General features: G+C 41.0%; 2 protein-coding genes across 4 annotated transcripts in view; both read right to left on the bottom strand.

The window, feature by feature from the left end:
* Positions 1-14,997, bottom strand: part of loxl2b (lysyl oxidase-like 2b) — a 40,066-nt gene extending 25,069 nt beyond the window's left edge. Inside the window, exons 1-3 of the mRNA XM_020093549.2 lie at positions 14,866-14,997; positions 11,937-12,296; positions 11,468-11,643 (exon numbers count right to left, since the gene is read on the bottom strand). Of these exons, the coding sequence (XP_019949108.1) occupies positions 11,468-11,643; positions 11,937-12,296; position 14,866 (537 nt within the window). The 5' untranslated portion in view covers positions 14,867-14,997. The remainder of the gene's footprint in view (positions 1-11,467; positions 11,644-11,936; positions 12,297-14,865) is intronic.
* A 3,319-nt stretch (positions 14,998-18,316) lies between these two features.
* Positions 18,317-26,213, bottom strand: cyb561a3a (cytochrome b561 family, member A3a). 3 transcript variants are annotated; one of them, XM_020093589.2, is made up of 7 exons: positions 26,075-26,213; positions 24,772-24,919; positions 23,879-24,083; positions 20,442-20,650; positions 20,168-20,322; positions 19,918-20,083; positions 18,317-19,832 (listed from the first exon to the last, which is right to left on the bottom strand). In XM_020093589.2, the coding sequence occupies exons 2-7, from the start codon at positions 24,910-24,912 to the stop codon at positions 19,806-19,808; spliced, it is 903 nt and encodes a 300-aa protein (XP_019949148.1). In that variant the 5' UTR covers positions 24,913-24,919; positions 26,075-26,213; the 3' UTR covers positions 18,317-19,805. The 3 variants fall into 3 exon arrangements, with proteins under 3 accessions (XP_019949148.1, XP_069380409.1, XP_069380408.1); XM_069524308.1 differs by lacking the exon at positions 26,075-26,213 and having other exon boundaries at positions 24,631-24,816; XM_069524307.1 differs by lacking the exon at positions 26,075-26,213 and having other exon boundaries at positions 24,636-24,786.
* Between the last annotated feature and the right edge of the window lie 205 nt (positions 26,214-26,418).

Here is a 26,418-nt window from a genome sequence, read left to right on the forward strand (position 1 = left end):
AATTCAACAACTTTTCATCATGTTTGTAACTGATAGTCCAATCAGGAATGACTGCTTTATCAAAAAACACAGAAAAGTAATTAGAGCATCAAAGTAAAAGTTAGTATTTCATCAAAAACAGAGCCCCTGGCTTCCCCTCTCCGACTTTTGCAGGGATTAAATAAACATTTTCGTCTCCCATAGACCAAACCCACATTCTTGTGCTACGTGACAGTGCAGGCTGAGGGGAGGGAGCTGGAGTCGGGCTGGAAGGGGGGTATACGTTGCCTTGCTCAACAGTTGGACTGGTACGCTCTCCTCTCATATACAGCCAAGACGAACCTAGGCATCAAATAATGAGAATGGAGGGTTTCCTAAATTGGCATTTGCTTTCAGGGAATGGCAGATGCTATCCGAGCGAAAACTGTGAGTCCTCAGTCTTTCTAACCTCTGCTATTTTCTCCCAAAGATAACCACATTAATCACTGTGGTCCGAGGCAACGAGGTCTGGACTGCACAGATGTATAAAACTGAACACAGGCTGAAATCATGGAAAATGATAATGAGTGGAAATGTGGGGATGGCGACCTTGTCTGGGTTTAGTGGGTATACAGTACATGACTCGGTGGCAGACATTCTAGAAAACAAGTTGGAGCCACACGCTGGGAGTCAGTAAGCAAGTAAATGCAGACGGCAGCTAAACACTCAAACAACCAGAACCAACACATATATGCCTGTGCTCAAATGTCGGATAAACATAGACACAAGAAACCTAAACCCTAGATTTGTGCAAGAGAGTCTGTGTAAAAATGTGAAGAAAAACATCTACAATTATTTTTTGAGAATGCTTCGAGGTCAGAACATGAGAGCCAACTTTCTCCTTGTTGGGTCCACGTGCCAGCATCCAACCTCCCTCTCCTCAATCCACCCTCACCCATTGCATTTCTCTTAATACATTTCAGTGGTCAACTGGCCTTCACCTTTCTGTTTGCAGACAAAAAAATCTATTTGGCTGCACAAAGGATTTCCGACAGGAGTTGCCCTGTTGTGGCACAGTCAGGAGAAAAGGGTGTGGGGGTGGCGGGGCTTCCCTGAGTCTTCACTTGTCAGGGAGGAATGGTGCAGATGGAAAAGCCATTAGTGAGATGAGTCATGCAGCCGAGGTGAAGGTGCCTCAATCTGTTGCAACTCAGCTCCGACTCACAGAGGCTACTTCGGGGTTTTACTATTTGTTTTTCCATTTCAATACCTCCTTTGTTGCTACAAACCATCATTTCTGCTCATGGAATCTCTCTTTTGATAAAGACTAAATACTGAACTTCCTTGTTGAGACAGGAAGCCACAGGTTGAAGCAGCAAAACATTATTTCCTGACACACCGCACAGTGGTTCTGTAGGAATCAAAGTTAAATCTTGCGACTTAAGAAGTGCTAGCACTATGTCGTTACACTTGAGGGCAAAAGAACAAAATTAACATTTAGTAAGCTATCTGTTAAGGGTGATTTATGCTAAATGTAGGATGCTTATATGAAAATGGAAAAAGCTTTTGTCCGTACTCTGCATTCATTTAATTCATTTATCTGCGCGTCTTCTGGAAGCTTAAACGGACGAAACAGACAAAACCTGTCACGGAAATTATGGGGAGCAGTGTAGCCAATTAGAGAACACGAGAAAGATATTTCAACCCCAGTGGAGCTTTTTAAGTACAGACATTGTGGGTTAGTTACAATGTGACCACTTTTGTCCCTTTACATTATTACAACCTTGTTGCTGGGAAATCTCGATGCCCTCAAGTGAATTTATTGCTTCAGAACAATGCCGACATAAAGGACGCATTGAAGTATGTGGGCAGTGACGGTTATTTAGTTTAAGACTGCTGTTTATTTCTTTTCATATGTAAAGGCAGCATAAATGAGCTTTAGACCTTTAGGGTGGCTGTCTAACATGTCAGTTCCATTACCCAACAGCCACCAGCCAGTTCTAGGAAAAATATCTGAATGTGTTTGAACTCTCACACCTGTCTGTCAGACTGTTTGTTACTGGGCAGGTAGCACACGGTGGGTTAATCCATCTATTATCCTTCGGGGGTGACGGAGGTCAGACATGAGGTGAGAGGCCAGGTCTGCAGTCCATCACAGGGCTGAGATACAGAGAAAAATAACCATCCATGTAAAACATATAAAGTCTACATAGAAAGGCCCCATCACCCGACAGGTTTGGACCAGGAACACTGGAATATGACAGTGCCAACCACTGCTACACCATGCTGCCCATTATTCTATGTGTTATTAGTGTTTTTGTTGTTGTAAATGTTTGTTCTGAAAACAGCTTCCTGCTGTGGCTGGAAATAAGACGGATGAGAATGATGACTATACAAAAGCCTTCTGTGATCTGTGACATCAAAACAACCAGAAAATTGCTTAAACACTGCAAAGCTGACTGATGCCAAATAGAATGATCACATAGTGCAGCTTTGACATTCCAAGTATCTAAAAAAAGGCTGATACTCATCATGGAGCTGAGTTTCCTGTGGTTTATCACTTTAAGTGACACTACTCACATTTAACAGAATGACACCATCTGTATCTGCGAACACTAAAAAAGAATTCCACAGCTGAGATCAGAAGATGGCGATTTAGGAAATGTATTGGGACCAGATTATTTCCCTTCACTGAAGCTGCACATAAATGAGGTTCAGCTCTCTGTCTGTGTTGGCAAAACCATGCTGCCATAAGTTACAGCTCAATAGGGACATGCTCAAATGATTTAATACCAGCTTGTCTGAGGACCACAGGGCATAAATATAAAGAAAACTATAGCTATGAATCATATCAAAGCAGACGAGTCATCACCAGTTCTGAAGGTTGTTACAGAGTGAAGTGATCTCTGACTAAAACAACTCAGTGAATCAAGCACACTGCTTCATTGAGAAACCTACAGATTAATCTCTTTTTTTCCATTTAAAGTAGGGCTATTTGTTAAGGTCTCCATGATTAATGATGAAGCTTTTTGAGGATTGACCTACACTATTTATTGTATTATACTCCAGAGGTTTACCATAACTGACTGCACTCCTGCTGCCTGTGTCTGGACGATTGAAGTTGCACGGTGGAATAAGAGGCTACCGGACTTCTGCTCAACACTGGCCACTGTCACCTCACCCTCCCCTTCCAAACATGAGAGAGAACCTGTGTAAACCAGTTGTCATAAGAACTCAAAAGGTGTTAAGTTTGTCCAGTCTGGCCTACTGTAAAAAACATGGCAGCCTCTGTAGAGAGGACGCCCTCCATGTAAATATAAAGTGTTTAAATATAATATATGATTTTTGGATAAAGAAAACAACAATTTGTACAATTTAGATGAAAAACAGTAGTGAAAACATCACTAGGATTATTCTCTGCCGATAGATCCCTTTCACCTAAATCTTACACACTTGAGCTTTAGGTAAGTGGCTACAAAGACGCCATTGTTAAAATAACCCTTCCATAGTTATTGTTTTAGTCCAAAATAAAGAAAGGCAACATCCGCTCTTTATTTTGACAAATGGAAAGAATTTCATTGTCCCTGACGTACTGTCAAAAGTACAGAGGCAAATCTCTGAATCAAACATTTTACCTTATAACAAGATAAATATGATGATAAATCACGATATTGTCATGGCCTAAATATTAAATTAGCATGATGAAACATGTGGAGAATAGATAAGTCAATGAATATGACTCATTAAGTTCTACATGGAGCAGTCTGTGCCCCTCCAGCAAATCAATGACAAGAAACACTACCTGCAGAGGTTTGGACAACCTCTTCCTTAGTGCTTATAAGTTTTATAATGAGGAGGTTTTCAAACTACAACAAGATAAAAAGCAGATGCTAAGTTTGTGAAAATGTGAAAATATCATGTTATAACATGAAAAACATCTTGTTATGACAATAAACCTACATGTTGTTCTGAAAATGGTTCCAAGAAGCCAACCCTGAAGGATTCGTGGTTCCTTCTGGCTTCCCCGAATGAAGGAAAGTCTGTGGTAAAGAGAGGATGGACGAAAACCAAAGTCCTCGTCATTTCTTTGCTTCTGCTCACGAGTTTCAGAGTTTCAGTTACCTTTGGTTTCCTTCAGTCTCTTTTTCACTTACTACCGTACACAAGTCTTCTACAGTCACAGTTTCCAGTGCATGGAGCTTAGGAACATATGGTTCCAATAAAGGTCTTCAGCAAAACACTCTGCCAGCAGAAATCACCTCACATCTGCAGCAAAATAACTCACTGGGTTCATATACAGTGTGCTATTGAGTTATAAGCCTGTTCCTGAGAATGTCAGTGAGCCGACTGACTTTGTCTGTTCTCAACATTGTCACAAGTCCCTTTCCCAACTTTAAAAACATGTCTAATTAAAACCCAGCGCTGATGTGTTGTCCCAGACTTTGCAGAATGCAGAGAATTCTGCGTCGAAGTGTGCAGTTCCTCCTTTAGAGTCCATTAAAAAGAGCCTTTTGTTATAACAAACTGAAAACAGATGTTTCACAGAGTCGTGACAAACACCAAACCGATGTGTGGACTATGAATGATTGAATGGAAATGAACTGCTTTTACGTGACATAAAAACATGTGGAAGATAAAGACACACATGGATCTGGACGGTGACACGGCTGGTCTCAGTTGGTGCTTCAAAGTAAAAGCATTTTTATCTGTTGACAGCAACGTACATTATAAATTTTTGAGCAGACAAAATTTGCAGAGTGACACTAAATACACAGCAGCTGCTTAAACCGATGAGACATTGTTCAGAGCTGAATGTACACAGCTGTTGTGTTTTCTCTCTTCTTCCTCTGTACTGTATGTGTACTGTATATCTGTGGATTTCACCATCAGAGCCAGAGCACAAAACCTGAGGTATGCACACTCAGGCCTGTAAACTGTTGGCTAAAACAAATATTTCAGTGATGCCATTACTGACTATCATCACATCACTTATACCATATTGTGAAGAATGATTGGTTAATCTAAATTAGATCATGTTTCTTGTCTTATTAGCTGCATCTTTGTGCCTCAGCATATGATGTCATAATTTCTACCACAAAATCATAGGCGATTTTAGTTCAAGGTTGTGTCTACAGTGCAATAGGATGCAGAGATAACTCGAAAAGGCATTTTTGAACTATGGATGACTCCAGTGTTCCCAATTATTTACCGAGACAGTGCAGCCATACTGTAATCTGCCAAGGTTTCATAATGACACGAAAATGTTTCCACAACAGGAATATGTATTGTGTGCAGCGCTAACTGCCCCATTGCTCACTCGCTCTCTCGGTTTTTACTGTCCTCTGCAGAAGGGCAGGATTGAACAAAAACTCAGCAGATCCCACTTTCACTGTGTGCGTTCACTAGACAAGCACATAGTCCTCAGCAGGCAGACCTGCACCAGTGCTGTGCTAAACAACAAAAAATGTTGAGGAAAGTTGAGGCCGATGGGGATTTATATAAGTATAGAAAATAATATATTTCGAGCTGGATGTGGCACAAAATGGGATCACCATAGTTATTACATTTCTTCCTGAACAGGATATGAATGTCCTGGACCATAGTCAGACTGAATATCATGACTGACATTATCCATCCTAACACCACACAAGCTGCTTAAAAAAATACCAACTCATGGTCCACTAACAAGCTTTGAAATAATAGTTTGACAAACATTCCCAGCTCCAAATCCAGAGATTAGTTTAAAATACGACTTCAAATGTAACTAATCTTGACTTCAGGTCAGATTACTTTTTCTCAACCCTTGTATAACACATGTTACACATTGTGACAGAGAACAGATGGACAGCCGTGGTGAAAAAACACCAGACAAGCTCACACAGTCAATTAATTGAACGTGGCCAATTTGTTCAACAAGAAAAACATACAATCAATCAGAATAATCTGAGATTACTTGTCGGTCTGAGAACAATTAAGATCTTAAAATCCATGTTTCTGGACAAGCACAATATTTAAAAGCAAGCTACACACTCCTCTCAGAGTAGAGATCTTAATTCTCCAGAGGCTAAACATCCGCCTGCATAGTACTGTGGGAATGTGATGCCTCTGGGTGAAAACTTTTACCTCACTACAGAAACATCTTCCAGCAACGTGAAAAATAATTTCATATTTATAAAAGCATTGTAACAATGTGGGGAGTCATGTCGACCCAAGTCAGCAGCACAAACCTGCTGACGGGCTTATTTACGACAGCCACACCACAACATGGTTGGAGGTTTACAGGGAGGAAAAGTGGAAGAGTTGACCTAAAGGCCTCCGAGGGAAAAAAAATTACTAAAGGGAAGAAAATGGGAGTCGTAAAATCTGCTTGGTGGGACTTTGTGGCTGCTTGCAGGAGAGAGGGCAGTGGAGAAAGAGAGGACGGAGGGAGAGGAAGAGAAAGGCTGCAGTAAAAGAAGAAAAGAGATAAAGAGAAGGGCTTTGGTTCTGTTAATCCCCAAACAGTGATTTCATCCCTACATGTTCATACACAACACCTACAGCTGATCTGTCAGAACAGGAGAGCAGTCTCTCAGAGGATAACTGAGCTAAGCATCATGGGACGTGTCAATTGGCTTTTAGGCATCTGTTATAACCAAAATCTTCCTCCTCTCTCCAGGTTTTTTACAATGAGCTGTGATCACTGGTGCTGCTTTCACCGAACAAATTCAAGATCTAGAAAGGTTTTACTGAAATATCAGAAAACCACCGAACACACTCCTTTTAAAAACACTGAAACAAGTGAGTGATCCCTCTTCAAACAGAAGAGATGAAGGGAGGGAGGGTATGGACTATGGAGGGTAAGACAGTGATGGCTGATGTCACCAAAGCAGTTTGCCTTTCACACGTGCAGGAGGTTCTCTGCACAGATGCTTTCACAGCAGCAACAAATCCTCTGCATAAATCAGGTGAGCAGCCAGGTGCAGAGGCAGGAAGTGACATAGTAATTCCACTGAGGAGATTTTTGTTTACAACACCTCGACACCGACATCGGCATCTCTGTCGCTGTCTTCTACGCTTCTTTGCCGTGACAGATTTTTTTTCTTTTTGTTTAGTTTTTTTTCATTTCTTCAACTGTCACGTGCTAGAAACATCATCAACCTCCCACTAGCTTGCGGTGAATCCAGCGGGGGATCTCCTGCAGTTTTCTCACATTAAATTCCCCGGACTTTATACGAGGGAGTCAGGTGGATAATCCGGAGCCTGTCACTCAGACGTTTGCATCCCCTCCGGAGAAGGATCTGTGGGGTGCAGTGCATGTCTGAAAGCAGCAATCGTGAAACATAGGTGACACTGGGAGATTTGGATGCATTCCCCAGTGGAAATGAAGGTAATTAAAATATACTTGAAAAGCAGACCACACCAGTTTGTGAGTCCATCATTATCACCATTTTTTCCCTTTTCAAAAGCTTTTGATGACTTATAATTGAAGATGTTTGCGCCGACGGTGGCTAAAGCGATTATGATTCTCAGCCCTAATTACATCTCTGAAGGCATTCTGCACTGCTGACAGACATCTCTGTAATGTTGCCAGTCTACACACAATGACACACAAGTTGTCATTTGCCCATGAGGTCAAGTGGTGGAGAATACCCCTCTTTCTTTCCTCAGATGTTTCTGACTGCTGCTTCTGTCCCTCCTGTGCGCTCATTGGAACAACTAAGGTGGAGAAATGTGACTGAGTCCCTGTTCATATAATTTGGATAAATGGGGCAGTCTGTTGGGCCATTGTGGAAACTGGCACTGCCAACCATCACATTTCATAAACCCCAGAATTTCTTAATGTTGAAAGAGGTTTGAGATGGAATGTAATGCATGCCACTCCTGCATGAACTGAAATGCTGAGGCGAGGCAGCAGACTTCCTCAAAGCGCGGCAGGAACCTACAGCACAAATAAACACTGGCGAGATGCCGCTCTGAATATTCCAGAGACGCAGAACTGAACACTGGGTGTCAACCCATGATGTTTACTGTCCAGCTGACTGAGGCACGGAGCTAAACATGAGGTCGCTGGAATCCGTGCAAACCCATGAACTATCCTAACCACATGAGAACACAGTCAACGACCAAAATAGAAACGTTCCAAATGTAACACCTCCTCTTTTATTTTTAACAATGCGGAGGAGACAAAGCGCACGCAAAGTGGAGCTGGAGCTCACATGTCAAAGGTCAGCGACACGTGCATGCGAGGGTTCATGTTTCGCCTCCTTCTTAGCTCACTCTCTAGGCATTTCCTCTGTGGCTGACTGGCTGACCGTTGCACTGCGGTTCCCATCACCTGAGAAAGTACTGGTGCCGCGACATGCCTACTAATCATTCCGTACCACAAAAACCCCCATGGACATGTCGTCATCCTGCCATTACACCCTAGCATGTGCGTGGGCGAGTGGCCAGATTACCACTTCCAGATGATAAGTCCGTGGGCTCCTTTTAGTGAATGGAAAAGCTGAGTCTGATTTTTTGTTTTTAGCTGCTAAACCAGCTTGACTCCAGACGTCTAGACCCCTCCAGACATCCCTTTACCTTTTGTGTCTGTAAACCTCAGAGCAGGAAGTCAGCTAAAAGTGTCAACTGCCACAGCTCTAAGATTATGTTATATGTTGGGGAGTAATACTGCATATGTGAAAGAGATTTGTGGAAGTGAAGACTAGTTTGAAAATGGAAACAAAAATGTGTGGGTGTGTGGAGAGTGCAGTGAGTTTTCCATGCCCACTCCTCATCTCTGTTAGATGACACAGGCTTGTGGCTACATTAGCTACATTATCCAGATGTGGGTAATGTAGGTGCAATAAAAAAGGCAACAACTTTGGCTGTGCTGCAAACATTTTACACTACACTGCTTGTATTACTTGTACTTATTCTTAGGCAGCTCTTTTAAAGACCCAAGTGGATTCAAACTTGTAATTTCTAATAGTTTTTTTTTTTTTACATTGTTATTACAAACATATGAACACCTTGTATGAACTTTATATCACCAGTTGTTGATTTAATTTAGCAGAAGTCCAATCTTCACTCTCTCATAGCTCAGTTTTGGTCTCCACTAAAGCTGCTTAATGCTCGACAGTGTCTTTCTCCTGTCTGGTGCTGAGCAGGTATAGTGTACAGAGCTTTTCTGCAGTGGTAAAAGATCAGAGAGCGTGAACCAGACCTCTAGAGTTTTAGCCTGGACAGCCCACTGTCATTCACTCTAGATCTAGATCAGCCGCAGATTCAGGGGATAACGCTTCAGTTTCCAATCAGCTAGTTCTATGTGTAGTTAAAATGAGCAAATAAAGACAACTGAGTATGAACAGCAAGAATTAAAAAATGTAAAAAGCTTTTCACCAAAATGTTTTGAAACTGGGCTGAGGTGGAAAAAAGTTGATGAATGCATAATACTGCAAAGAGCGATATCATCAGATCTGTGTGAAGCATAACCTTGATTCTCAAATGATTGTTTTAGTGCCATCATGTGATCTACATTATTCCTCAATGTTTGACTAGCGCTATGTTTGATTACATACAGATACAGATACAGAAAATGAATGTGTAATAAGTGTTGTTCTGTGTTAACTGGTGATACATATCTTTATCCAGGACAGCAGAGGTCCTTTCAGGATGTGTCGTATGAATGTGACTTCATATGTACATTTTCCTCTCAAGGTGCAACTGAGGTAAAAAAAGAGGTGAAACAAAACTCCCCCGGCATTCATAATAGTAATTATATCATACATTTACTGTAGATGAAACCTTGCTGCTGCCACATTGATATTGTTATCATACAATTATGAATTACTTCCCCCTCATACCTGTTGCTTCAGGAAAAGACAAGAAAAGCTCAGCTGTCCATGTTTTGAGGACAATATTAAAAATGCTTTATAACTTCCTACTCTCCAAAGTAGCAGAGGAGAGGGGGAGAGGGGGAGAGGGGGGGGGCAGAGAGACAGTGGCAGAGAGGGAGCTCTGCTGTGCGGTTTGCTCATAACGTTGGAATGTGGATTCATGAGGCCTGCTCAGTGAGCAGAAAGATAACATTCTGCTTTTGGTGGCTCTTAAAGGTCCGTCAGCTCCAGACGACAGTTACGAGTGCAACACCTAATAATTACCAGTTTAACTTCACTTTCACTGACACACTCTCACTGCAAGCTATTTAGAGAGGAGTATTAGTAATGGAGTAGGGCTGGGCTATTGACTCTAAGAGTACACAGCTATTTCCAGCCAAATACCAGGGGAGATTTATTGTCTAAATAGATTCTGAGTCGTACTAAGCCTGTGGAAACTAAAATGTGAATCTGGGGGAGCTTTGTCAAAAGTGAAAAAACAGTAGACTGATGACATCAGAGTTATCTCGGGTAGTGGAATTTAAAAGTGTAAAAAGATGCTATTTAATTTGTACTTTGGGAAATGTAGGCTACTGAAGTTTTAGAACTTGACTTACAACAGGAATAAAAAGTCAGGATAACTTGGCCTTTGCTGCTAAAATGTTGCCCTTTTTAACCTTAATCTTTTACGACACCACAACTGAATGCAAAGTAACACAACAGTTCCCTTTAACAACACAAACCAATCAATCACTACCTCACTAAATGAACACATTGATGAAAGCTTAACTGTGGACTGAGGTTTTCGTATATTGAAAAGATTAAATTAGGAATCCAATAAGAACTGAATAATGTGTCTTTCCTTGGATAACTAGGAATGAGCATCTTTGTGCAGGACATTAAAGCTCCTTTCAGACATGACAGGTTTCAGACTCATGTTTGAATGAGAGTCACTTTCATAGGTTTTCATCTCATGGTGAGGCTAAAGCTCTAAACACTCCCCCTTATTATACCAGCAATCCCTCACTGTATTTCTCATGGCAGCAGCATAGGTTCATCTTTACATGTTGTGAGCAAATAGGACTGAAATGAGAGTCCCAACATCTTGTCATTCTTTGCTTGTGCACAGTCGGACTTTATAATCAGGTGGTCGAATTTTCTGATAAATGAAGAAATGTATGAAAAAATCTAGTAATAATAATACTAATATATATTTTTAAAGACTTTTCAAGACCTGCAGATTCTCTGGAATTATTTCGGCTTCAATTGTAAGATATGTTTTAAAATATATCACTGATACAGTCTGGATATCAAACTTGATGAACAACCATGAAGCTGCCAAATATTTTCCAATCATTGTGTTTTTTTTCCTGAACTAACATGTCTGAATACATGTACAAGTAACATCTATGTACAGTAACGGACTGGTATGCCTGAATGACAAATATCCATTAATTAGCATATAGATAAAGGCAATAATGTGTCAAACTCCACTGTCAGAGGACTTTAGGAACTTATGTTGTGTTTGTTCAGACAAACTAAAAAAGCCCAGCTGTGACCATGCAAGCTGACAAGGTGTCACCAAAGAAAATATCCTCTGGGCAGAAAGAGATACCATTAACAACAAACGTGCCCAAAGTTTTTGGGCTGGAGTGAAAATGCATGTTTACCTCCACATGGTTGGGCAAGGTGTTGACAAATTTAAATCCTGGAATCCTCTTGTCGCTGCACACCACACCTACATCTTCGCTGTGCTTGCAGTCTGAAACACCGATCCCGTTGGACGGACACAGCGACAAGGTCCTTTCTTTGCCGGTGCAGTGGAGATTGTCGAACCAGATGGGTCCTGACGAGACACAAGACAGATTTGTCAGTGCTTCCCTGAGGAGGAACTTTTCCATTTAATGATGGAAATAAAGGAAACATTGGAAAATAGATTTCTTGTGAATGATAAACTGCATTCTCCCAAAACTGTGGAACATTTACCATGAACCTTTTTCCGATTAATCATATTACAGTTGCATGCACAGGGGTTACATCAATAATATGCACTTACAGTATTAGCCTTAGAGTAAAAATCAGATATAATATATATATATATATATATATATATAATATCCTAATCTTTACAGCACCCACCTTGTCCTTTCCCATATTTCGAGGAAGGAGACCATGAGATGGCTTCCAGGTAGCCCAGCTCCCGACACACCACCTGAGCGGAGTGGATAGTGAAGTCGTCATCACACACAGTTCCCCACTCGGCGTTGTAGAAAACCTCCACGCGGCCCTCGTTGTGCTTCCTCTTATCTCCAGCTAATCGGAGCTGGATCCTGGGTGTGTCTGGTGACAGCTGAGGGGCTGAGTACTGTTCCTGCTCTGGGTCCGGGTAGCCCGGCGGGTAGCCCAGGTGCTCATACTGGGCAAGGGTCAGCTTTAATAGCACTGATAGGATGACGGTGCAGCAAGGCAGGTAGTTGGTGGTCAGCATTTTGGTTGGCACTGTTGAAAAGATGAAGAGAGAGCAGCAGTCATGAAAACTCTTGGTGACGTCTCAGATGGTTGTTCACAGAGGCATCTGTTCTGCACGTCACAGAGGATCAGACTGAAGAAGAAGAATGGGAGGAGATGTTCATCGATTTGTACACATAAAGGTTTTTGTGCGTTTCTATTTCTGAAGCATAACTGCCTGAGGACAGCCTGAGACATACTATGTAAATAAAGTTAAAGAAATAATTGTTTATGTCGACATTAAATGACTACGTGTCTTGAGAACGTAACTGAGAATCATCACTCAACCCTGCAGCTTCCTTCAGACCAACAGAGCCTTTGTCAATTCAATATATCCTTAAACAACTGAGCTCTTCAGCATTTTGTCTTTACCAAATCCTTTGGCCAGGTTGAACCGAATCATGATGTTTACTGTTGTGAATGAGAGGGATGTCGGGAGCCCCAAAAAATGGCTCCAAATAAATGCAAATGTTGGTCAGTGTCTGCTAGACGTGGGCTAGATGATTGCATATCTTTATAAGGTGATTAAACATTTACGTTTGCAGCTTTAGAATTAAAACCCACAAGATATGTGGTTTTAGTTGTGCCACAGTCAGTTTCATTTTTTTTTTCCTTTACAGCAAACTGCAGACTGTGTGTAAAAGTAGAACACGTTACTTTCCAGTCAGCAAGGCATTATTCATTATTCATTAAAACAGCAAATGGCAACAATTTTATAACAAAGGTTTCCATTTGCTAAGGCTTCCTGTACGACTGTGATAAATCAACAGATGATGTAAAATACCTAAACTTGTATCGAGGTGAAAGGGTGCTAACCAAATAAAGTTATTATTATTAGTAGTAATAGAAGTAATAGTAGTAGTAATCCATTCACTGTACATATTCTCACACCGCACATATTTGTCCTGTCTTTAAACTATATATTAGGTACATTCGTATTTGTCGAATTTCCTTATTTTTTTAATATTCCTCACACTTAAGTATTGCATGATACTTATTACTTGCTGATGCCTTTTGACTCCTGCAGCTTACTGTATATCACTGCGTGCAGACAGGTGATGGTTCACTTTGAGTCCTAGAGAAGTTTGAGTGGAGCCTGACAGACACCAGCAGGTGAGGTAAAGCCAAACTCCCATCAGAAATAATGATAAATGGCCCCAACTCCTACCTGCCTCTCAAGACAGAGAATAAGTCAAAGAGTGATGTAACCAAGAGTCCGCTGTCAGTCAAACCCATGCACATTTCAAAAAATATGCACAAAACCACTATTACGCACCAATTCGTCAAAAGCTGTGTGTCTTGCAATAAATCAAACTTTGCTGCTTTTGTGTGAAAAACATCTGGCTGATGATGGCTCAGCTGCAGAGCTCCTTTCCTCTCTGTAACGTGGCAGTGGTTGCACAAGCTCGAAACAACACACGTAACAGAGCGAGCAGATGCAGTGGAGTCCACAGCCTCGGGGTCTGCTCACAATGTGTCAGTGCCAGTGTGTTGTCATTAAAACAACCACCGTCAGCATTTACATTAAACGACAGGTTCAACTGTGAAGATGCATGCGGACCTGAGATGAGCTCATTCCTTAGAGTTTTTCCAGAAAACAAATTATTTCTCGGGTGAAGGAGAAACTTTGAAATCTGAAACATCTGCTGCCTGATGTTTTTGCACAAAATCAATTATCATTATGATATTTTTTTTTTACTAAATCACTGTTCACAAAACCCACATTATCTCAATGTAAGCACCACTGTGTTTTAAGAAGGGTTGGTGGGACTTCCACCTTAATGGAAGTCAGACGTGTCCCACCTGCTGCTGCAGGGGATATGCATTGGCTGAAAAGGTCAAAATGTCAGTTTATAAGAATGTCGGCTGCCTCTCCTCAGCCCTTTTCTGCAGCACTCAGCTTCACTACATGCACACACCAGAAAAACAAAAGTTCCAGATTTAAATGCAATGAATTATCTTCAGGCCGACATTTTCTATATATCAAAAACATCCATCCAACTCATAGTTGCATGAATACCTGCAGTTGGTGCAACTTGTTGCAGAGAATGTAACAAGGGCTGCACTTAATGGTTGTTTCACATTATTCATTAATCTACTTGCAATTATTCAAATGAATCAGTTCATTGTTTAGTCAATGGAAGGGCAAAGGAAAAGAAAAGGCTCACAGAGGCCAAGGTGACATAACAAAACTCAAGTGTGTTCAGTTCACAGGAGTTCATCAACTAAGTGTTTCAGCTCTAGATGTAGTGGGATCATGCAAGTGGTAATAACACAGATATCAGTGAGAATCATGTACAACACTTACTGCACTTAAAGTAAAAAAACATCATAATCCCACAATGAGTTTAAACCATCACGATGCAGCCACTGAAGCTGAAGACAGTGAAACCCCTGCAGTAACATCACAGCCCATTAAAAACTGCTTTACTAACACACACACACACACACACACACACACACACACACACACACACACACACACACACACACACACACTGAGGCTTCACAACAGGACAACTCTGAGTCCACAGCTTCGATTGTCTCAGGCTGAACTTACTGTTTCCTCGTCGCTGGTCTCCTGCTCTAAAGTCCTGCAGCTCCTGCAGCACCAGACTCAGAGCAGCTCGGACCCTCAGTCAGCTGTCTCTCTCCAAACCTCCACTCCCTCTCATGCACATCTCAGGGCTGCGGGGGCTCCGCCTCCGCGATGACCTCACAGGTGTCGTGCCGAATTCTGCCTCCCCGCCGAGACGCGTATGCACCTCGCGGGAGCGCGCACAGCTGCAACGGAAGGACCGCACCAGACGTGTTCATCTCAATGTCCTGTTTAAAAACGAGATCAGCTCGTTTATTGGTGTTTTTAATGATAATAACTTGGTTTATACATCTCTACAAATAAAGCTGCATTGTGAATGCATTATTTGGAAGCTGTGTATTTGATTCATTGATGACATTTCCATCCACTTCTTTTCTCTATGGAGAAAAAAAGAGTTTTCAATAGTGAGTAGAATCAGGCCAAAATATCAACTGTTTTCAGTCTTTGGCTGAAAAAACAAGAGGATGCAATTCTCTGCAGGCTGAAAATCACTTTGCAGAATAATGATTAAGTTACTAATTCATAGTTTGGGCTGTTAAATAGCACTGTATACTCTGTATAAAACATATAATACATCTGTGATCCTGAACGCTGCACTCAAAGTTAGGTGAAGCTTCAATACACATGTTGCTTGCAAGGGATGCTTTCAAAAATGTGTCTCAAATTTAGTTTAAGAAACAAAACAAACAAAGTGAGCTAAACAAGTACACATTATTAAACCTGGGATGACTTTAGATTATAAAAAAATCTATGAAAAAAATCCTACCAAAACAGATTTTAACCTTTAACCCAACCTACAACATTATAATTTAACTACACTTAAAGGTCCAGTGTGTAAGATTTAGGTGAAAGGGATTTTTGGCAGAAATTGAATATAAAATAATCCTAGTGATGTTTTCACCGGTGTGTTTCATCTAAGTTGTATGAATTGTTGTTTTCTCTACCATAGAATGGAACCTTTATATTTAAATACTTTATATTTACATGGAGGGGGGTTCTCTATATGGAGGCCGCCATGTTTTTTTTACTGTCGTCCAAACTGGACAAACTAAAACCTATTGAGTTTAAATGACAACTGAAGTTCACCACAGGTTCTCTTTCATGTGAAAATGAGGAGTATTCAGCTGCAACGTGACACTTCACCTCTGGATGTCACTAAATTCTACACACTGAACCTTTAAAGAAAGTGTGCAATGAGGAAACTGTCAGTTTAAACCACTGACTGTATATAATGATGGATGACATGACTGCTCACCTAAGGTGCAGACAAATGGCCAGCCATGATCGCCACATGGTGGTTGTCGATGGTATAGGTCATAAATCCTGCTTCCTCCATGTTAATTGTTGGGAGACAGACCAAACTAAAAAGTGAAAGTTTCCGTCAAGTACTTCTTATCATGTTGATGTATATGTAGGTGTTTTTCCACTAAACTTGGTTTGAATTAGTTATTTGATGCTTTAAAGACAGCTGAGACTGTCTCGTGTCTAGATAGTGGGTGGAAGTAAAGATATGTTTTCCATCTTTATATACAATTATAAACAGAAAAAGCTTGTTTTCATTGGCCAAACACTCCAGTAGTTTGTTGAGGTTTAAGGTTTGATAGCTTGACATGCTAAATAGGCCACACAAAATAACAGACAATATTTAAATAATTTGACTTTTTTTTTTAATTCTAAAGAAAAAACAATCTATACGTTACAGTTTATTCCTCACTGTTCTTTCATTTTTGTGAGAATGCTAAATGTAGTGAGCAGTTCGGTTGTAAGTGATTTATAAAACTAAGCTTATTTATAGACTTTCATCAGTCTACCATGGCGGTGCATGTTAAGATAACAAATAATGAATATTGTTTTGTGAGCTTCAGTCCCTCAAAATGCATTAGCACTAAAACAGTCTGAATATGTTTTAATTTTTTCCCCAGTGCTTTTGGATGAAAGATGATTATTACACATTTTCAGAATGAGAGCTGCACCATGCTTTAAAACGAAGAGGAGCAAATGTCCAAGAGGCATGGCAATAACTGACATATTCATTTACTGTGAATTACATGTGATGCTATAGAGATGAGTTCACATCAATGACACATACAACTGTAACAGACTTTCTTCACCATTCTGTCCTCGCTCTCCAAACTTCAGTTTGTTCAGCTTAATATCTGGAAGAAAAAAACTCTAAATAGTCTTTGTAAGCAAATATGTACACGGCAAATGACATAAACATAACATAACATGGATGCAGTATGAAGCCTTGCTGTAAGTGGACTGGACTAAACTCTGCTGCCACCTAGTGTTAAACAGGACATACTTTCTCTCAATAATGGAACAAAACTGTGAAGCCAAGTAAAACTTCTCACGTGGTTTAGAAAATGATGTGCTCGGTCACCTTCTCCTCCCAGAGATCTCCCACGCAGCGTGCATCAGACAGCTCATCCCTGTGGCGCAGACTTGGCAGTGTGTGTTTTTTTTTTCTTGTGAACAAGAGGAAGTCAGTGTTGTGAGGAGAGCTGCTGGTGTTGCCTGAAATCTTTTGGCCTCAGCAACACTACTGTGTGAAGTTTCTTGAATATAACTCATATGTAAAACACGGAGGTACACACACACACACACACACATATATATATATATATATATATATATACCCCATTACAGTTTTGTTACACTGCTTTTTGCAGTTGAATGAAACTTCATAATGTGTTGCAATAAAGTATATTGTTCCTTATCTTGGGGCAGATTTACCGAATTGTTTTACATCTAATTATGTCTGACTTTTTTTTGACTTTGACTTTTTCAGAATCACTGCGATATGAATCAATCCTGTAAGGTGACAGCCAACTCACGTCACTGCAGTCTGTCAGAACCTGGACCCGTGACACACTGAGTAATTCCATGTCGATCCCTGTGCTGCACACTTCCCCTGCAGACTTCCCTTGGGGTGTTCCCTACTTCTGTTTAGTGGTTTTGCCCAAATAATGTACTTCAGTAATAATTTGTTTTTTAAGGTAAACACTGAGATCTGGACAGACTGTCTGTGGTGGACCAGTAGGCGATGATGGAAAGGGTATCGGCCACATTCCAAGTTAGTGTTTGTGTAGTTACTTTAGTTTTCCACTACGGAGCCATATTCCAGCTCATATCTGAGGGCAACATTACAGAGTCTAGAGAAGATCTCAACTGTGTCATTGTTTGACTTTCAGCAGAAGTAAACGTTCAGTAAACAATAAAGGTCAAGAGTGAAAATCCTTCCACAGATCTCAGTAAGTGAGTTGTGAGTTTACCGGGGCTGCCAGATTGTTTGCTTTCATTATACTTTGAGGGAGAGGATAAAAGCTATTCCTGGGTTTTTCCTAAACAAGGCTGACATTCAGCAGATGGACCCAAATCTGATGGGAAGTTTTTGACAGATTCTAGTCTGTGAACTTCAGAGTATTTATTGATCAAATAAAGTGATAGCTGTAGAAAAACAGAGTAAAGAATCCTTTTGAGAGGAACAGGGTAGGTTATTTTTCTGCAGCTTTTCATTCTACACAAAGTTCTCTATAGAATACAGAATCATGTTGGATCAAACATTTTCATTACCAGATGTGTCTTACATTAAACACTCAACTTAAATCAGACTAATAAGGACACTTACCTGTATAAAGGCAGTACAAGAGGGATTACCATGAAACGTATTATTACATTTTAATGAGGACCCAGGAATTCTTTTCAGCTTATTTAACATGGCAAGATTTATGAATGAGTGAAATTTGGTGCAGATATAAAAAAACTGATCTGGTGAATTTAAATGCAACATCAAGGCAGAGACAAAACAGAATATGGTAGATCTTTGCAGATATAGTAATGGAAAAGAATTACCCTCATGATGGTGCTATAGTAAACGTCAGTTTTTCAAAAGTTTAACAGTTCATCCTCCGGGGATCACAAATGGCTGTGTCACATCACACCACAATCTTCTATCTTTGCGAAAGAAGGAGGTGGCCAGACATTTCACTCAGCGGCTAAAGTCCCTCGAAAACACATGCAAGAGAAATTTAACAATCCAGGTGTTCATATAGGCCAAAGCGGGGAACTTAGAATCTAAGAGCATTACACAAATTCCTGAGACAATAACATTTGAAGCAATACACCCCCAGATCCACATGAACATAGACTTAGTGCCGACACAGTGTAAGAGCTCAATTAGGTATACATAAGGCCGGTGGTGCTCAGAAAAACATTTCTCGAAAGAAAAGACATGGTGAAAATATAGATATATGTTCTTCATTGTTCCCAAATTCATGTTTATGACAGATTAACAGGAGAATCATTGCAGCATAAACGACCTCTGGGTTTGTATCTGGCATCTTTAGTTTGAGGGTCGACTGCTGAAAAGTTTGCATAAGACAATATTCAGAGCTAAATGGATTGAACATGTCCTAGTCTAACTCAACCTTAACTGAAGTTTGGGTGTGTATAAAATATAATTTTAAAAAACTGAATTAGTATCTGGATGAATAGTAGATCCAGCCTTACGCATGTAGCTCTGCAGTGAACAATGTATTTCAGTACATTGCCCAGCTATCGACAACCTGTGTGTTAGTGGAAGTAAGTCTTTGTGAGACCTGCATCAGTTTGGCCCAGTTACAGCTTTACTGCATGAAGTAAAAGCTACAATTCATCATTGAAGAGCTCACACAGTGCACAGCAGGACATTCTTCATGAAACACACTTTTTTTAGCAAAAAAAAAAAAAGCAACGTTAAATACATTTCAAATAAATATTTGCAAACACAGATCATTCTTACAAACTCCAGGCAGCTACTTTTACATTCAGAGTAGAGATATCTCGTCTCTTCTGATCTGTGATGGATGAGCAGATTTCCCCTGCCTGGTTTGATGCAGTGAGCATTTCAGAATTTTCCTTCATTCATTCTCTCCTTGAAACAATGGCTGTGGGAGAGAGCAGACAAGGATTAAGACTAAATTCTTTACTCAATAAATTCTCTAATCTCTTTTAAAGCATCATCACACTGACCTCATAAGCCACATCCTCAGGCCGAGAGTCCGGTCGCTGCCATTTATAGTTGGACAGAATCTTCAGGACGACCAAACCAAAGGCCACGATCAAAACCCCTAATGAATTTCCTAACACAGCCTCGGGTGGAAGGCTGGAGTATGGCTGAGTTGCACTGGTGTTTTTACTGTGGGAAAAAATGTTGGAGGATTTTTTTAAATTTTAACCGAGATAAAAACAAAAACAAAAAGGCAGTAAAAACGAGACTTACAGAGTAAAGATGAGTTTCTCGTTTATCCCGGAGATGCAGGCGACGATGCTGAGCAACAGTATGCTGCCTCCCAACCACACATGGATGGGTTTCATGAGTTTTCGTAGTGACATAGGGGAGCAGGGCAGGAGAAAACCAGCCACACCTACCACCCACTAGATGGACAAACAAATAGACATCCACAGATAGAATGAGCAAAAAACTAACAAAATAATTCTGCTCACCTTATTCACTTTGACCTATAAAGTTATTCTGTTCATAATAGCTGATATACCTGTGTGGCAAAAAGAGCGGTAGCAGTAATTCCAATCCAGCTGTGTATGGAGTAGAGGTTGGCGATGTGTTTGGCATTGTGGAAGTCAAACACAGCACAAAGTCCCACGATTGACAGGAGCAGGGCGATGAGCATCAGTGCAGCATGAAGGACCTTCCAGGGCAGTTTGTTCTGACCCCAGGTCAGGGGGATGCGGTACACCACCGCTCCTGGAGGGGGGGGGGGGGACCAACGGAGACACGTTAGCAAGGTTAACTCAGTTCAGGTCTACACAATACCAACAGGAGGAATGGAGTTAGAAGGACTTTACATGGCAGAGTCATAAGGAAAGACCATAGACTGTATATAAAGAGGGAAAGACACAAATGTGTTGCATTATGGGAAATGGAGGATCTCACACTGGGGACTTGAGATTGATGAAGAAAGTAGAAAAATAGATGTGATACAGTTTTCTCTGAACATACTCAGATCCTTCTCTTATCTTCTTTTACATCCTGGCCAACATACATTTCACTTTAACTGTATATTTACCTCCATCATGGAGATTAAGTTTGTTAGTTACCAGGCACATTAACAATATCCAACCAACAAAATTATGTTAATATGGCAGTTTGACATGTTAGTCCAGGTGTGACCTGTATGAGTGTGTGCACAGTAAAAACACTGGCAAACAGAATTTAAACATGCTCAACAGATTTTTTGCTTGTTATCCTTAATATTGTGTGAACCAAGGTTGTCGTGAACCCTGGTCATTTTGCATGTTTATATTTATAATAATACAGTACACAATATTTCATTAGAAAAACTGCAGTCATATATACTGTACATATATTAACAGCCACAGTGATTTTCCTGTAACCTGGAAGATCAGTAGTGTGAATTACTGTTGCAAAACAAAGTAATAGGAACGCTGTGTGTAGCCCTGCTCCACACTGCCTTCCATATTTACCTTGAACAATGGGCATCCAAGCACGTGCACAGATAGACCTCAGATAGTGCTCAAGCACCCGCCCTTTTTCTTCCTCTGATTAAAGTGCCCTTTGTGTGAGACACGTAAAAAAATATATCTAAATTAATATCTATGTTTTTTTTAATATGGCCTATGACGGCAGAAATTCTCGATTAAAATTGCGGAGCTCTTTCGATCATTTTCTCTCTGACTCTGTCTCCCTTTCTCTCACAGTCACACTGACCATGCTCCTAATGCCAGCACACAGGGTGAACATGTAAAACCCACAGTGGTGTGCACTGCTGGTTCTGTCAGCCTGAACAGGACATCATATCAATACTGCTGTACACATTCTGCATCACAAAGGTAATAACATCACACGTACAGTACTCATCGACTGAGCTGTTAGTTGAGCATGTTGTATAGGCAGTGTTATAATGTCATTAACTTTCTAATGCAGAGTAAGATTTTCACTGTTTGTTAAGTTTGTTGTTTGCCCTTTGCTCAACTTTTAGTTTAATTCAAAAAAGGCTCCTGTAAAGTACACAAAAAAACAAGCAGAATTTTGCTAACCCTTTTCAATTTTGTGTAAAGATCAAATGGTTTAGGATGGATATTTATTTTATAGTCCACTAAATTACACATGTATATTGTATACAGCATTGTTTTCTTTGTTGTTGCCTGTTCTTGTGATAAATGTATGAATTCATTTTGCAGTAATCTGCTCAATACTTAATGTGTTTATTGGTACTTCATTAAATAAATGAATAAGTAAAAGCTGCCTTCCTGTATTTGACTTTGTTTTCATAAATAACTTTGAGAGGGGTGCCCTTTTTCTTCAGTTGAGCACTGCCCCCCCCAAAATGCCTTTAAACAGTCATGTGAGGATCCCTGACAGTGTTTCATTTTATTATCAACAGTCACATGATTATTTTTTTTCACCCTTGTTCAGAGAGAGTGAATGAGCAAGAGACAGAGAGAGAGTCCACTGGGACTACTACCAATAGACTGTGGGTCTACTGCTCTTCACCTGACGTCCAGCTAACCATTAACATAATGTACTGTCATTACAACCTGCATGAGGCGAAATATCAATCACCTTTTACTACAGTTTCAATGCCGCTGCAGAATGTGTCACAGACAGGGACAAACTATGCAGCCTGCACGATCTTTTAACCATTTCAGCAACAGCACTTTATCAAAGATGAAAAGTGGAGGTTACGTGTGTTCAGTCAGTTAAACCTCATGTAGGCTGGAATTATATTATGTTAAACCAAATATAAAAATTCACTCATTATTTACTCACCAATTGGCGATGGAGGGGTGAAGTGTTTGAGTCCACAAAACACTTTAGTGGTAAACAGTGTCGGAGCCAAATTTAATACAATTGATGTAAATGATGACCACTTCTTCAAACATAAAAAACAATTAGAAAAAAAACATTAAAATGCCTCCAAACTGCTCCTGTGGTGTCATCCAATCCGTCCAAAAGCCCCGACATTCAAATCAGACTCGAAACAAAGTCATTTACACCATGTTTTTAGACTAAATGTCCTCTGGCTCCCGGACATTTGGATCACATGATTTACTTCACTTGTATTGGATTTGGCTGCAACGGTGTTTACCCCTGAAAGTCCAAAAGTGTTTAGTGGATTCAAACACTTTTCACCCACCCCTCCATTGGCATAGCAGTTAGTAAATAATGAGTGAATTTTCATTTTTGGGTGAACTATCCCTTTAAAGCCTCTGCTCTCACACACTGGTGTTATTTATGACTCTGGCTGCTCAGACCTGGTCAGGTTGAAAACATGTGGAACTGTGGAGGAAATGTATGATGTAGGAGTGGAGCTGTCAGTCAAACCAAACGTGTCCACACTCACACAGTCTCTCTCGCTCTCTCTCTCTCTCTCTGGTATATTGCCATTACAACCCACCCCAACCTATGAAATGAAAATTGAACTCCTGATCAATACAGTGTTAGTTTCACCTCTCAACCAATTGGAACCACTGCTTCAAACTGTCAAAGCAGATGGAGCTCACTGACGCTCGATGACTTCATATGCATTTAATAATAACATCTTTCCATTTAAAACAGGTGTTCACAAATCTGCCTGTCACAGTGTGAGGGGAAAAGGCTGAATCGTGTTCCTGTGTTACACATATGTTTGGAAATAAAATTCTTGGAAAGAAAACCACAGGTGATCCTGTCAAACACAAAAACTTGCCAAGTATACATCATGAATGTTACATTACAAGTGTTGTTTCACCTTCCGAGTTGGTTTGTGTGTACACACTTTGTCTATGTGGGGTTCAGTATCTTGCCCAAGGACACTTCAGCATGCAGATTTAGTCATGGAAACATCTGTTGTATAAGAACTACCACAGGGGCAGTTTTGAGAACTGTGGCATGTGTCTATATGTGTGTGTGTGTGTAGAAGTGAGAAAGAGAAATGAAACTTAGTGATCCAAAATTGAAAAAGTCACTCACCGATGCCGTACACCACCACCAGACCTGTGACCATCAGGACGGGGTGCCAGTTGAACTGCAGGGCCGAGCCGTCCCAGGCGAACCCGCCGCGCCACTGACTGTTCCACACACACACGCACACCACGCAGGCCAAGCCCAGGCACAGGCACAGCAGGTACCATATGTAGAAGTTCACGATGGGCCTCATTCTGGAGAGATCTTTCAGCTAAAGAGAATCAAATCAGAACAGCATGGCAGCGTAGTGGTAAGACAGAGAGAGTCGTGTGGCTGATTCAATCCCAACATGAGTTAGTAACTGCAAAGTAAGAGCTGATCGGCCAGGGGAAGTCTAAAAGTTCCTTACAAGACAATAGGGTTACACACATCTATTGTCACAGCAATAATTCATGGCTACAGCTCAGTGTGAAACAGTCCTTTAACATATGATCAAATATTCACTGAAATGCTGTTGACACATCGGCTAAAAGATACACGGATATATTAAGAGACCAAATCCAGAGCTGTCTTAACCTCCACATATTCACCAAATCAATGTTCGATGGATAAAGGAAGCAGCTACCTGCCAAAATTTAACTTTTTACTAAAGTGAAAGAACAATAGGCTGGAAGGATAAAAACTGTTAAACCTTAATTCTAACCTTCATAAAACTATCACAACTGCTATTTTAACCTTGAACTACCACCATTTATTTCAGCATCACAAGCTCAACATTTTATCAAAAGCTTGACATTTGACAGAAATGTACTGCTCACCTTACCTTATCCACAGCTGCTGTAAAACTGTGCACTTCCTACTCTACAACACAAGGCTTAGCTGCTCACCATGCAGGAGTCATAGCTGCACCTGATGATTTTTTTTTTATTTGCCACAGTCAATCTTTAACCCACACTCACTGTGTTATTTGCTCTGACTTTGCGCTCTGCTGGTTCAGCCGAGATCTCACTTCTACATTCGGCTGTGTTGTGGAGGCTGAGGGGGAAGCAGTCCGGTGCGGTGGAGGTGCAGCTGGGAGTGGAGGGGCCGCCCTGCAGCATCTGCTGTCTGGGGAGTGGGACACATTTATCAGTTTGGGGCTAATCAACCAAATAGTATCTGCTCCACACAGACAAACACACAGAACAGTATCAGGCTCAGTAGAGATATAAGCACAGTAAGAAATATGTGTGACTGACACATTTCAAATAGTCCTCTTTGCTTAGGAAGGTTCCTAACTGAGTGCAATGACCTGGACGTGTTTCAGTGGCCGCCATAAGAGCTGTTTCAATTCCCTCAATGAAGAGGAAAGGAGAGGCTTATGCATCCTTACTTATCTCCTTTAGCATAGGAAACACTGGGCCATCCCTTATGGAATCAAAGGAGACATTTTCATCCCACAATTCACTGCGGCAGATATATTTAAAGCGATGCATGGGATAGGGTTAGTTATGATGGTTAGGGTTAGGGTTAGGGAATGCATTATGTCAATGAGTGTCCTCACAACTGTAGAGATACATGCATGTGTGTGTGAGCTCAACATGAAGCCACAGAGTCAGTGCAGCGTGAGTCACAGCCTGACACCATGACTGAAACCTGAGTCCAACTCAGGATCTTCTTTAAAACACACAGAACCGAAACTCTCATGTGAAATTCAAATTTCATTCACTTGTGCTTAGATGATCCCAGACCAGTTATTCATGGGTTCACTCGGCTGCACCGTGGCTCTCCTTCACCTTGTGACGTGTTCCTCCATGGCCAAGGAACAGTGATCAGGAGAGGAGTTTATTCTAAGTGTTCAGCCGCAGACCTTCTTCCATTTACTCTTTACGGTTTTAATAATCATGTCTATGTTGACTCATGTATGGACACGATGCTCTCAAAGAGACGCTGTAAGGTGCACGTGATCTGTGTAGGTGTGTGTGTGACTCTGATGTCCAAGTTATCTCCCTGCATTAGCGCCGAACATCTACGGCGCGATCTAACTCTGCTAACAGTCCATTCTCCTCTAACGTAAAGCTGTTCTTCTAGTGAAGTCCTGTCCTGAGTTATCAATGACAGCTACAGCGATTCTTCCCAATGACACAAACTACTGCGGCTGATGAATTAATGATCTCACACACACACACACACACACTCTCTCTCTACAGATCAGCCTCACACGGTGAGAACAGGTCATTAAGTCAGACACGTCACGTGGTCAAACAGAGTAAAGTTGTGTACCTGCTTTACGAACACAAGACGCGTGAAGGTGTCGTGAATAATCGCTGAGTTTACGCTCCACAGCCAGGAAGAGCGACCTGACCTCACTTAACCCATTTCCTTATCGCGAGCGCAGGGCCTTGTGGGAAATGTTGTTTCATTACTCACGTGCGCGTGTTTGTGTCGCAACACTTGACATTGTTTGACACACACACACGCACGCACACACACACACTACTTAAGGGAGCTGACCTGTACAGATCTGTTGTCTTACAGCGCCACCTGCAGGCGGCTGTAGTCTGAGTCTTTGTCTCGTGAAGTGAAACGTGTGCCTTCTCTTTTGAATCTGCAGGCAATGCATCACA

This window comes from Paralichthys olivaceus, chromosome 4 (genome assembly GCF_024713975.1).
Source record: "Paralichthys olivaceus isolate ysfri-2021 chromosome 4, ASM2471397v2, whole genome shotgun sequence".
Lineage (NCBI taxonomy): Eukaryota > Metazoa > Chordata > Actinopteri > Pleuronectiformes > Paralichthyidae > Paralichthys > Paralichthys olivaceus.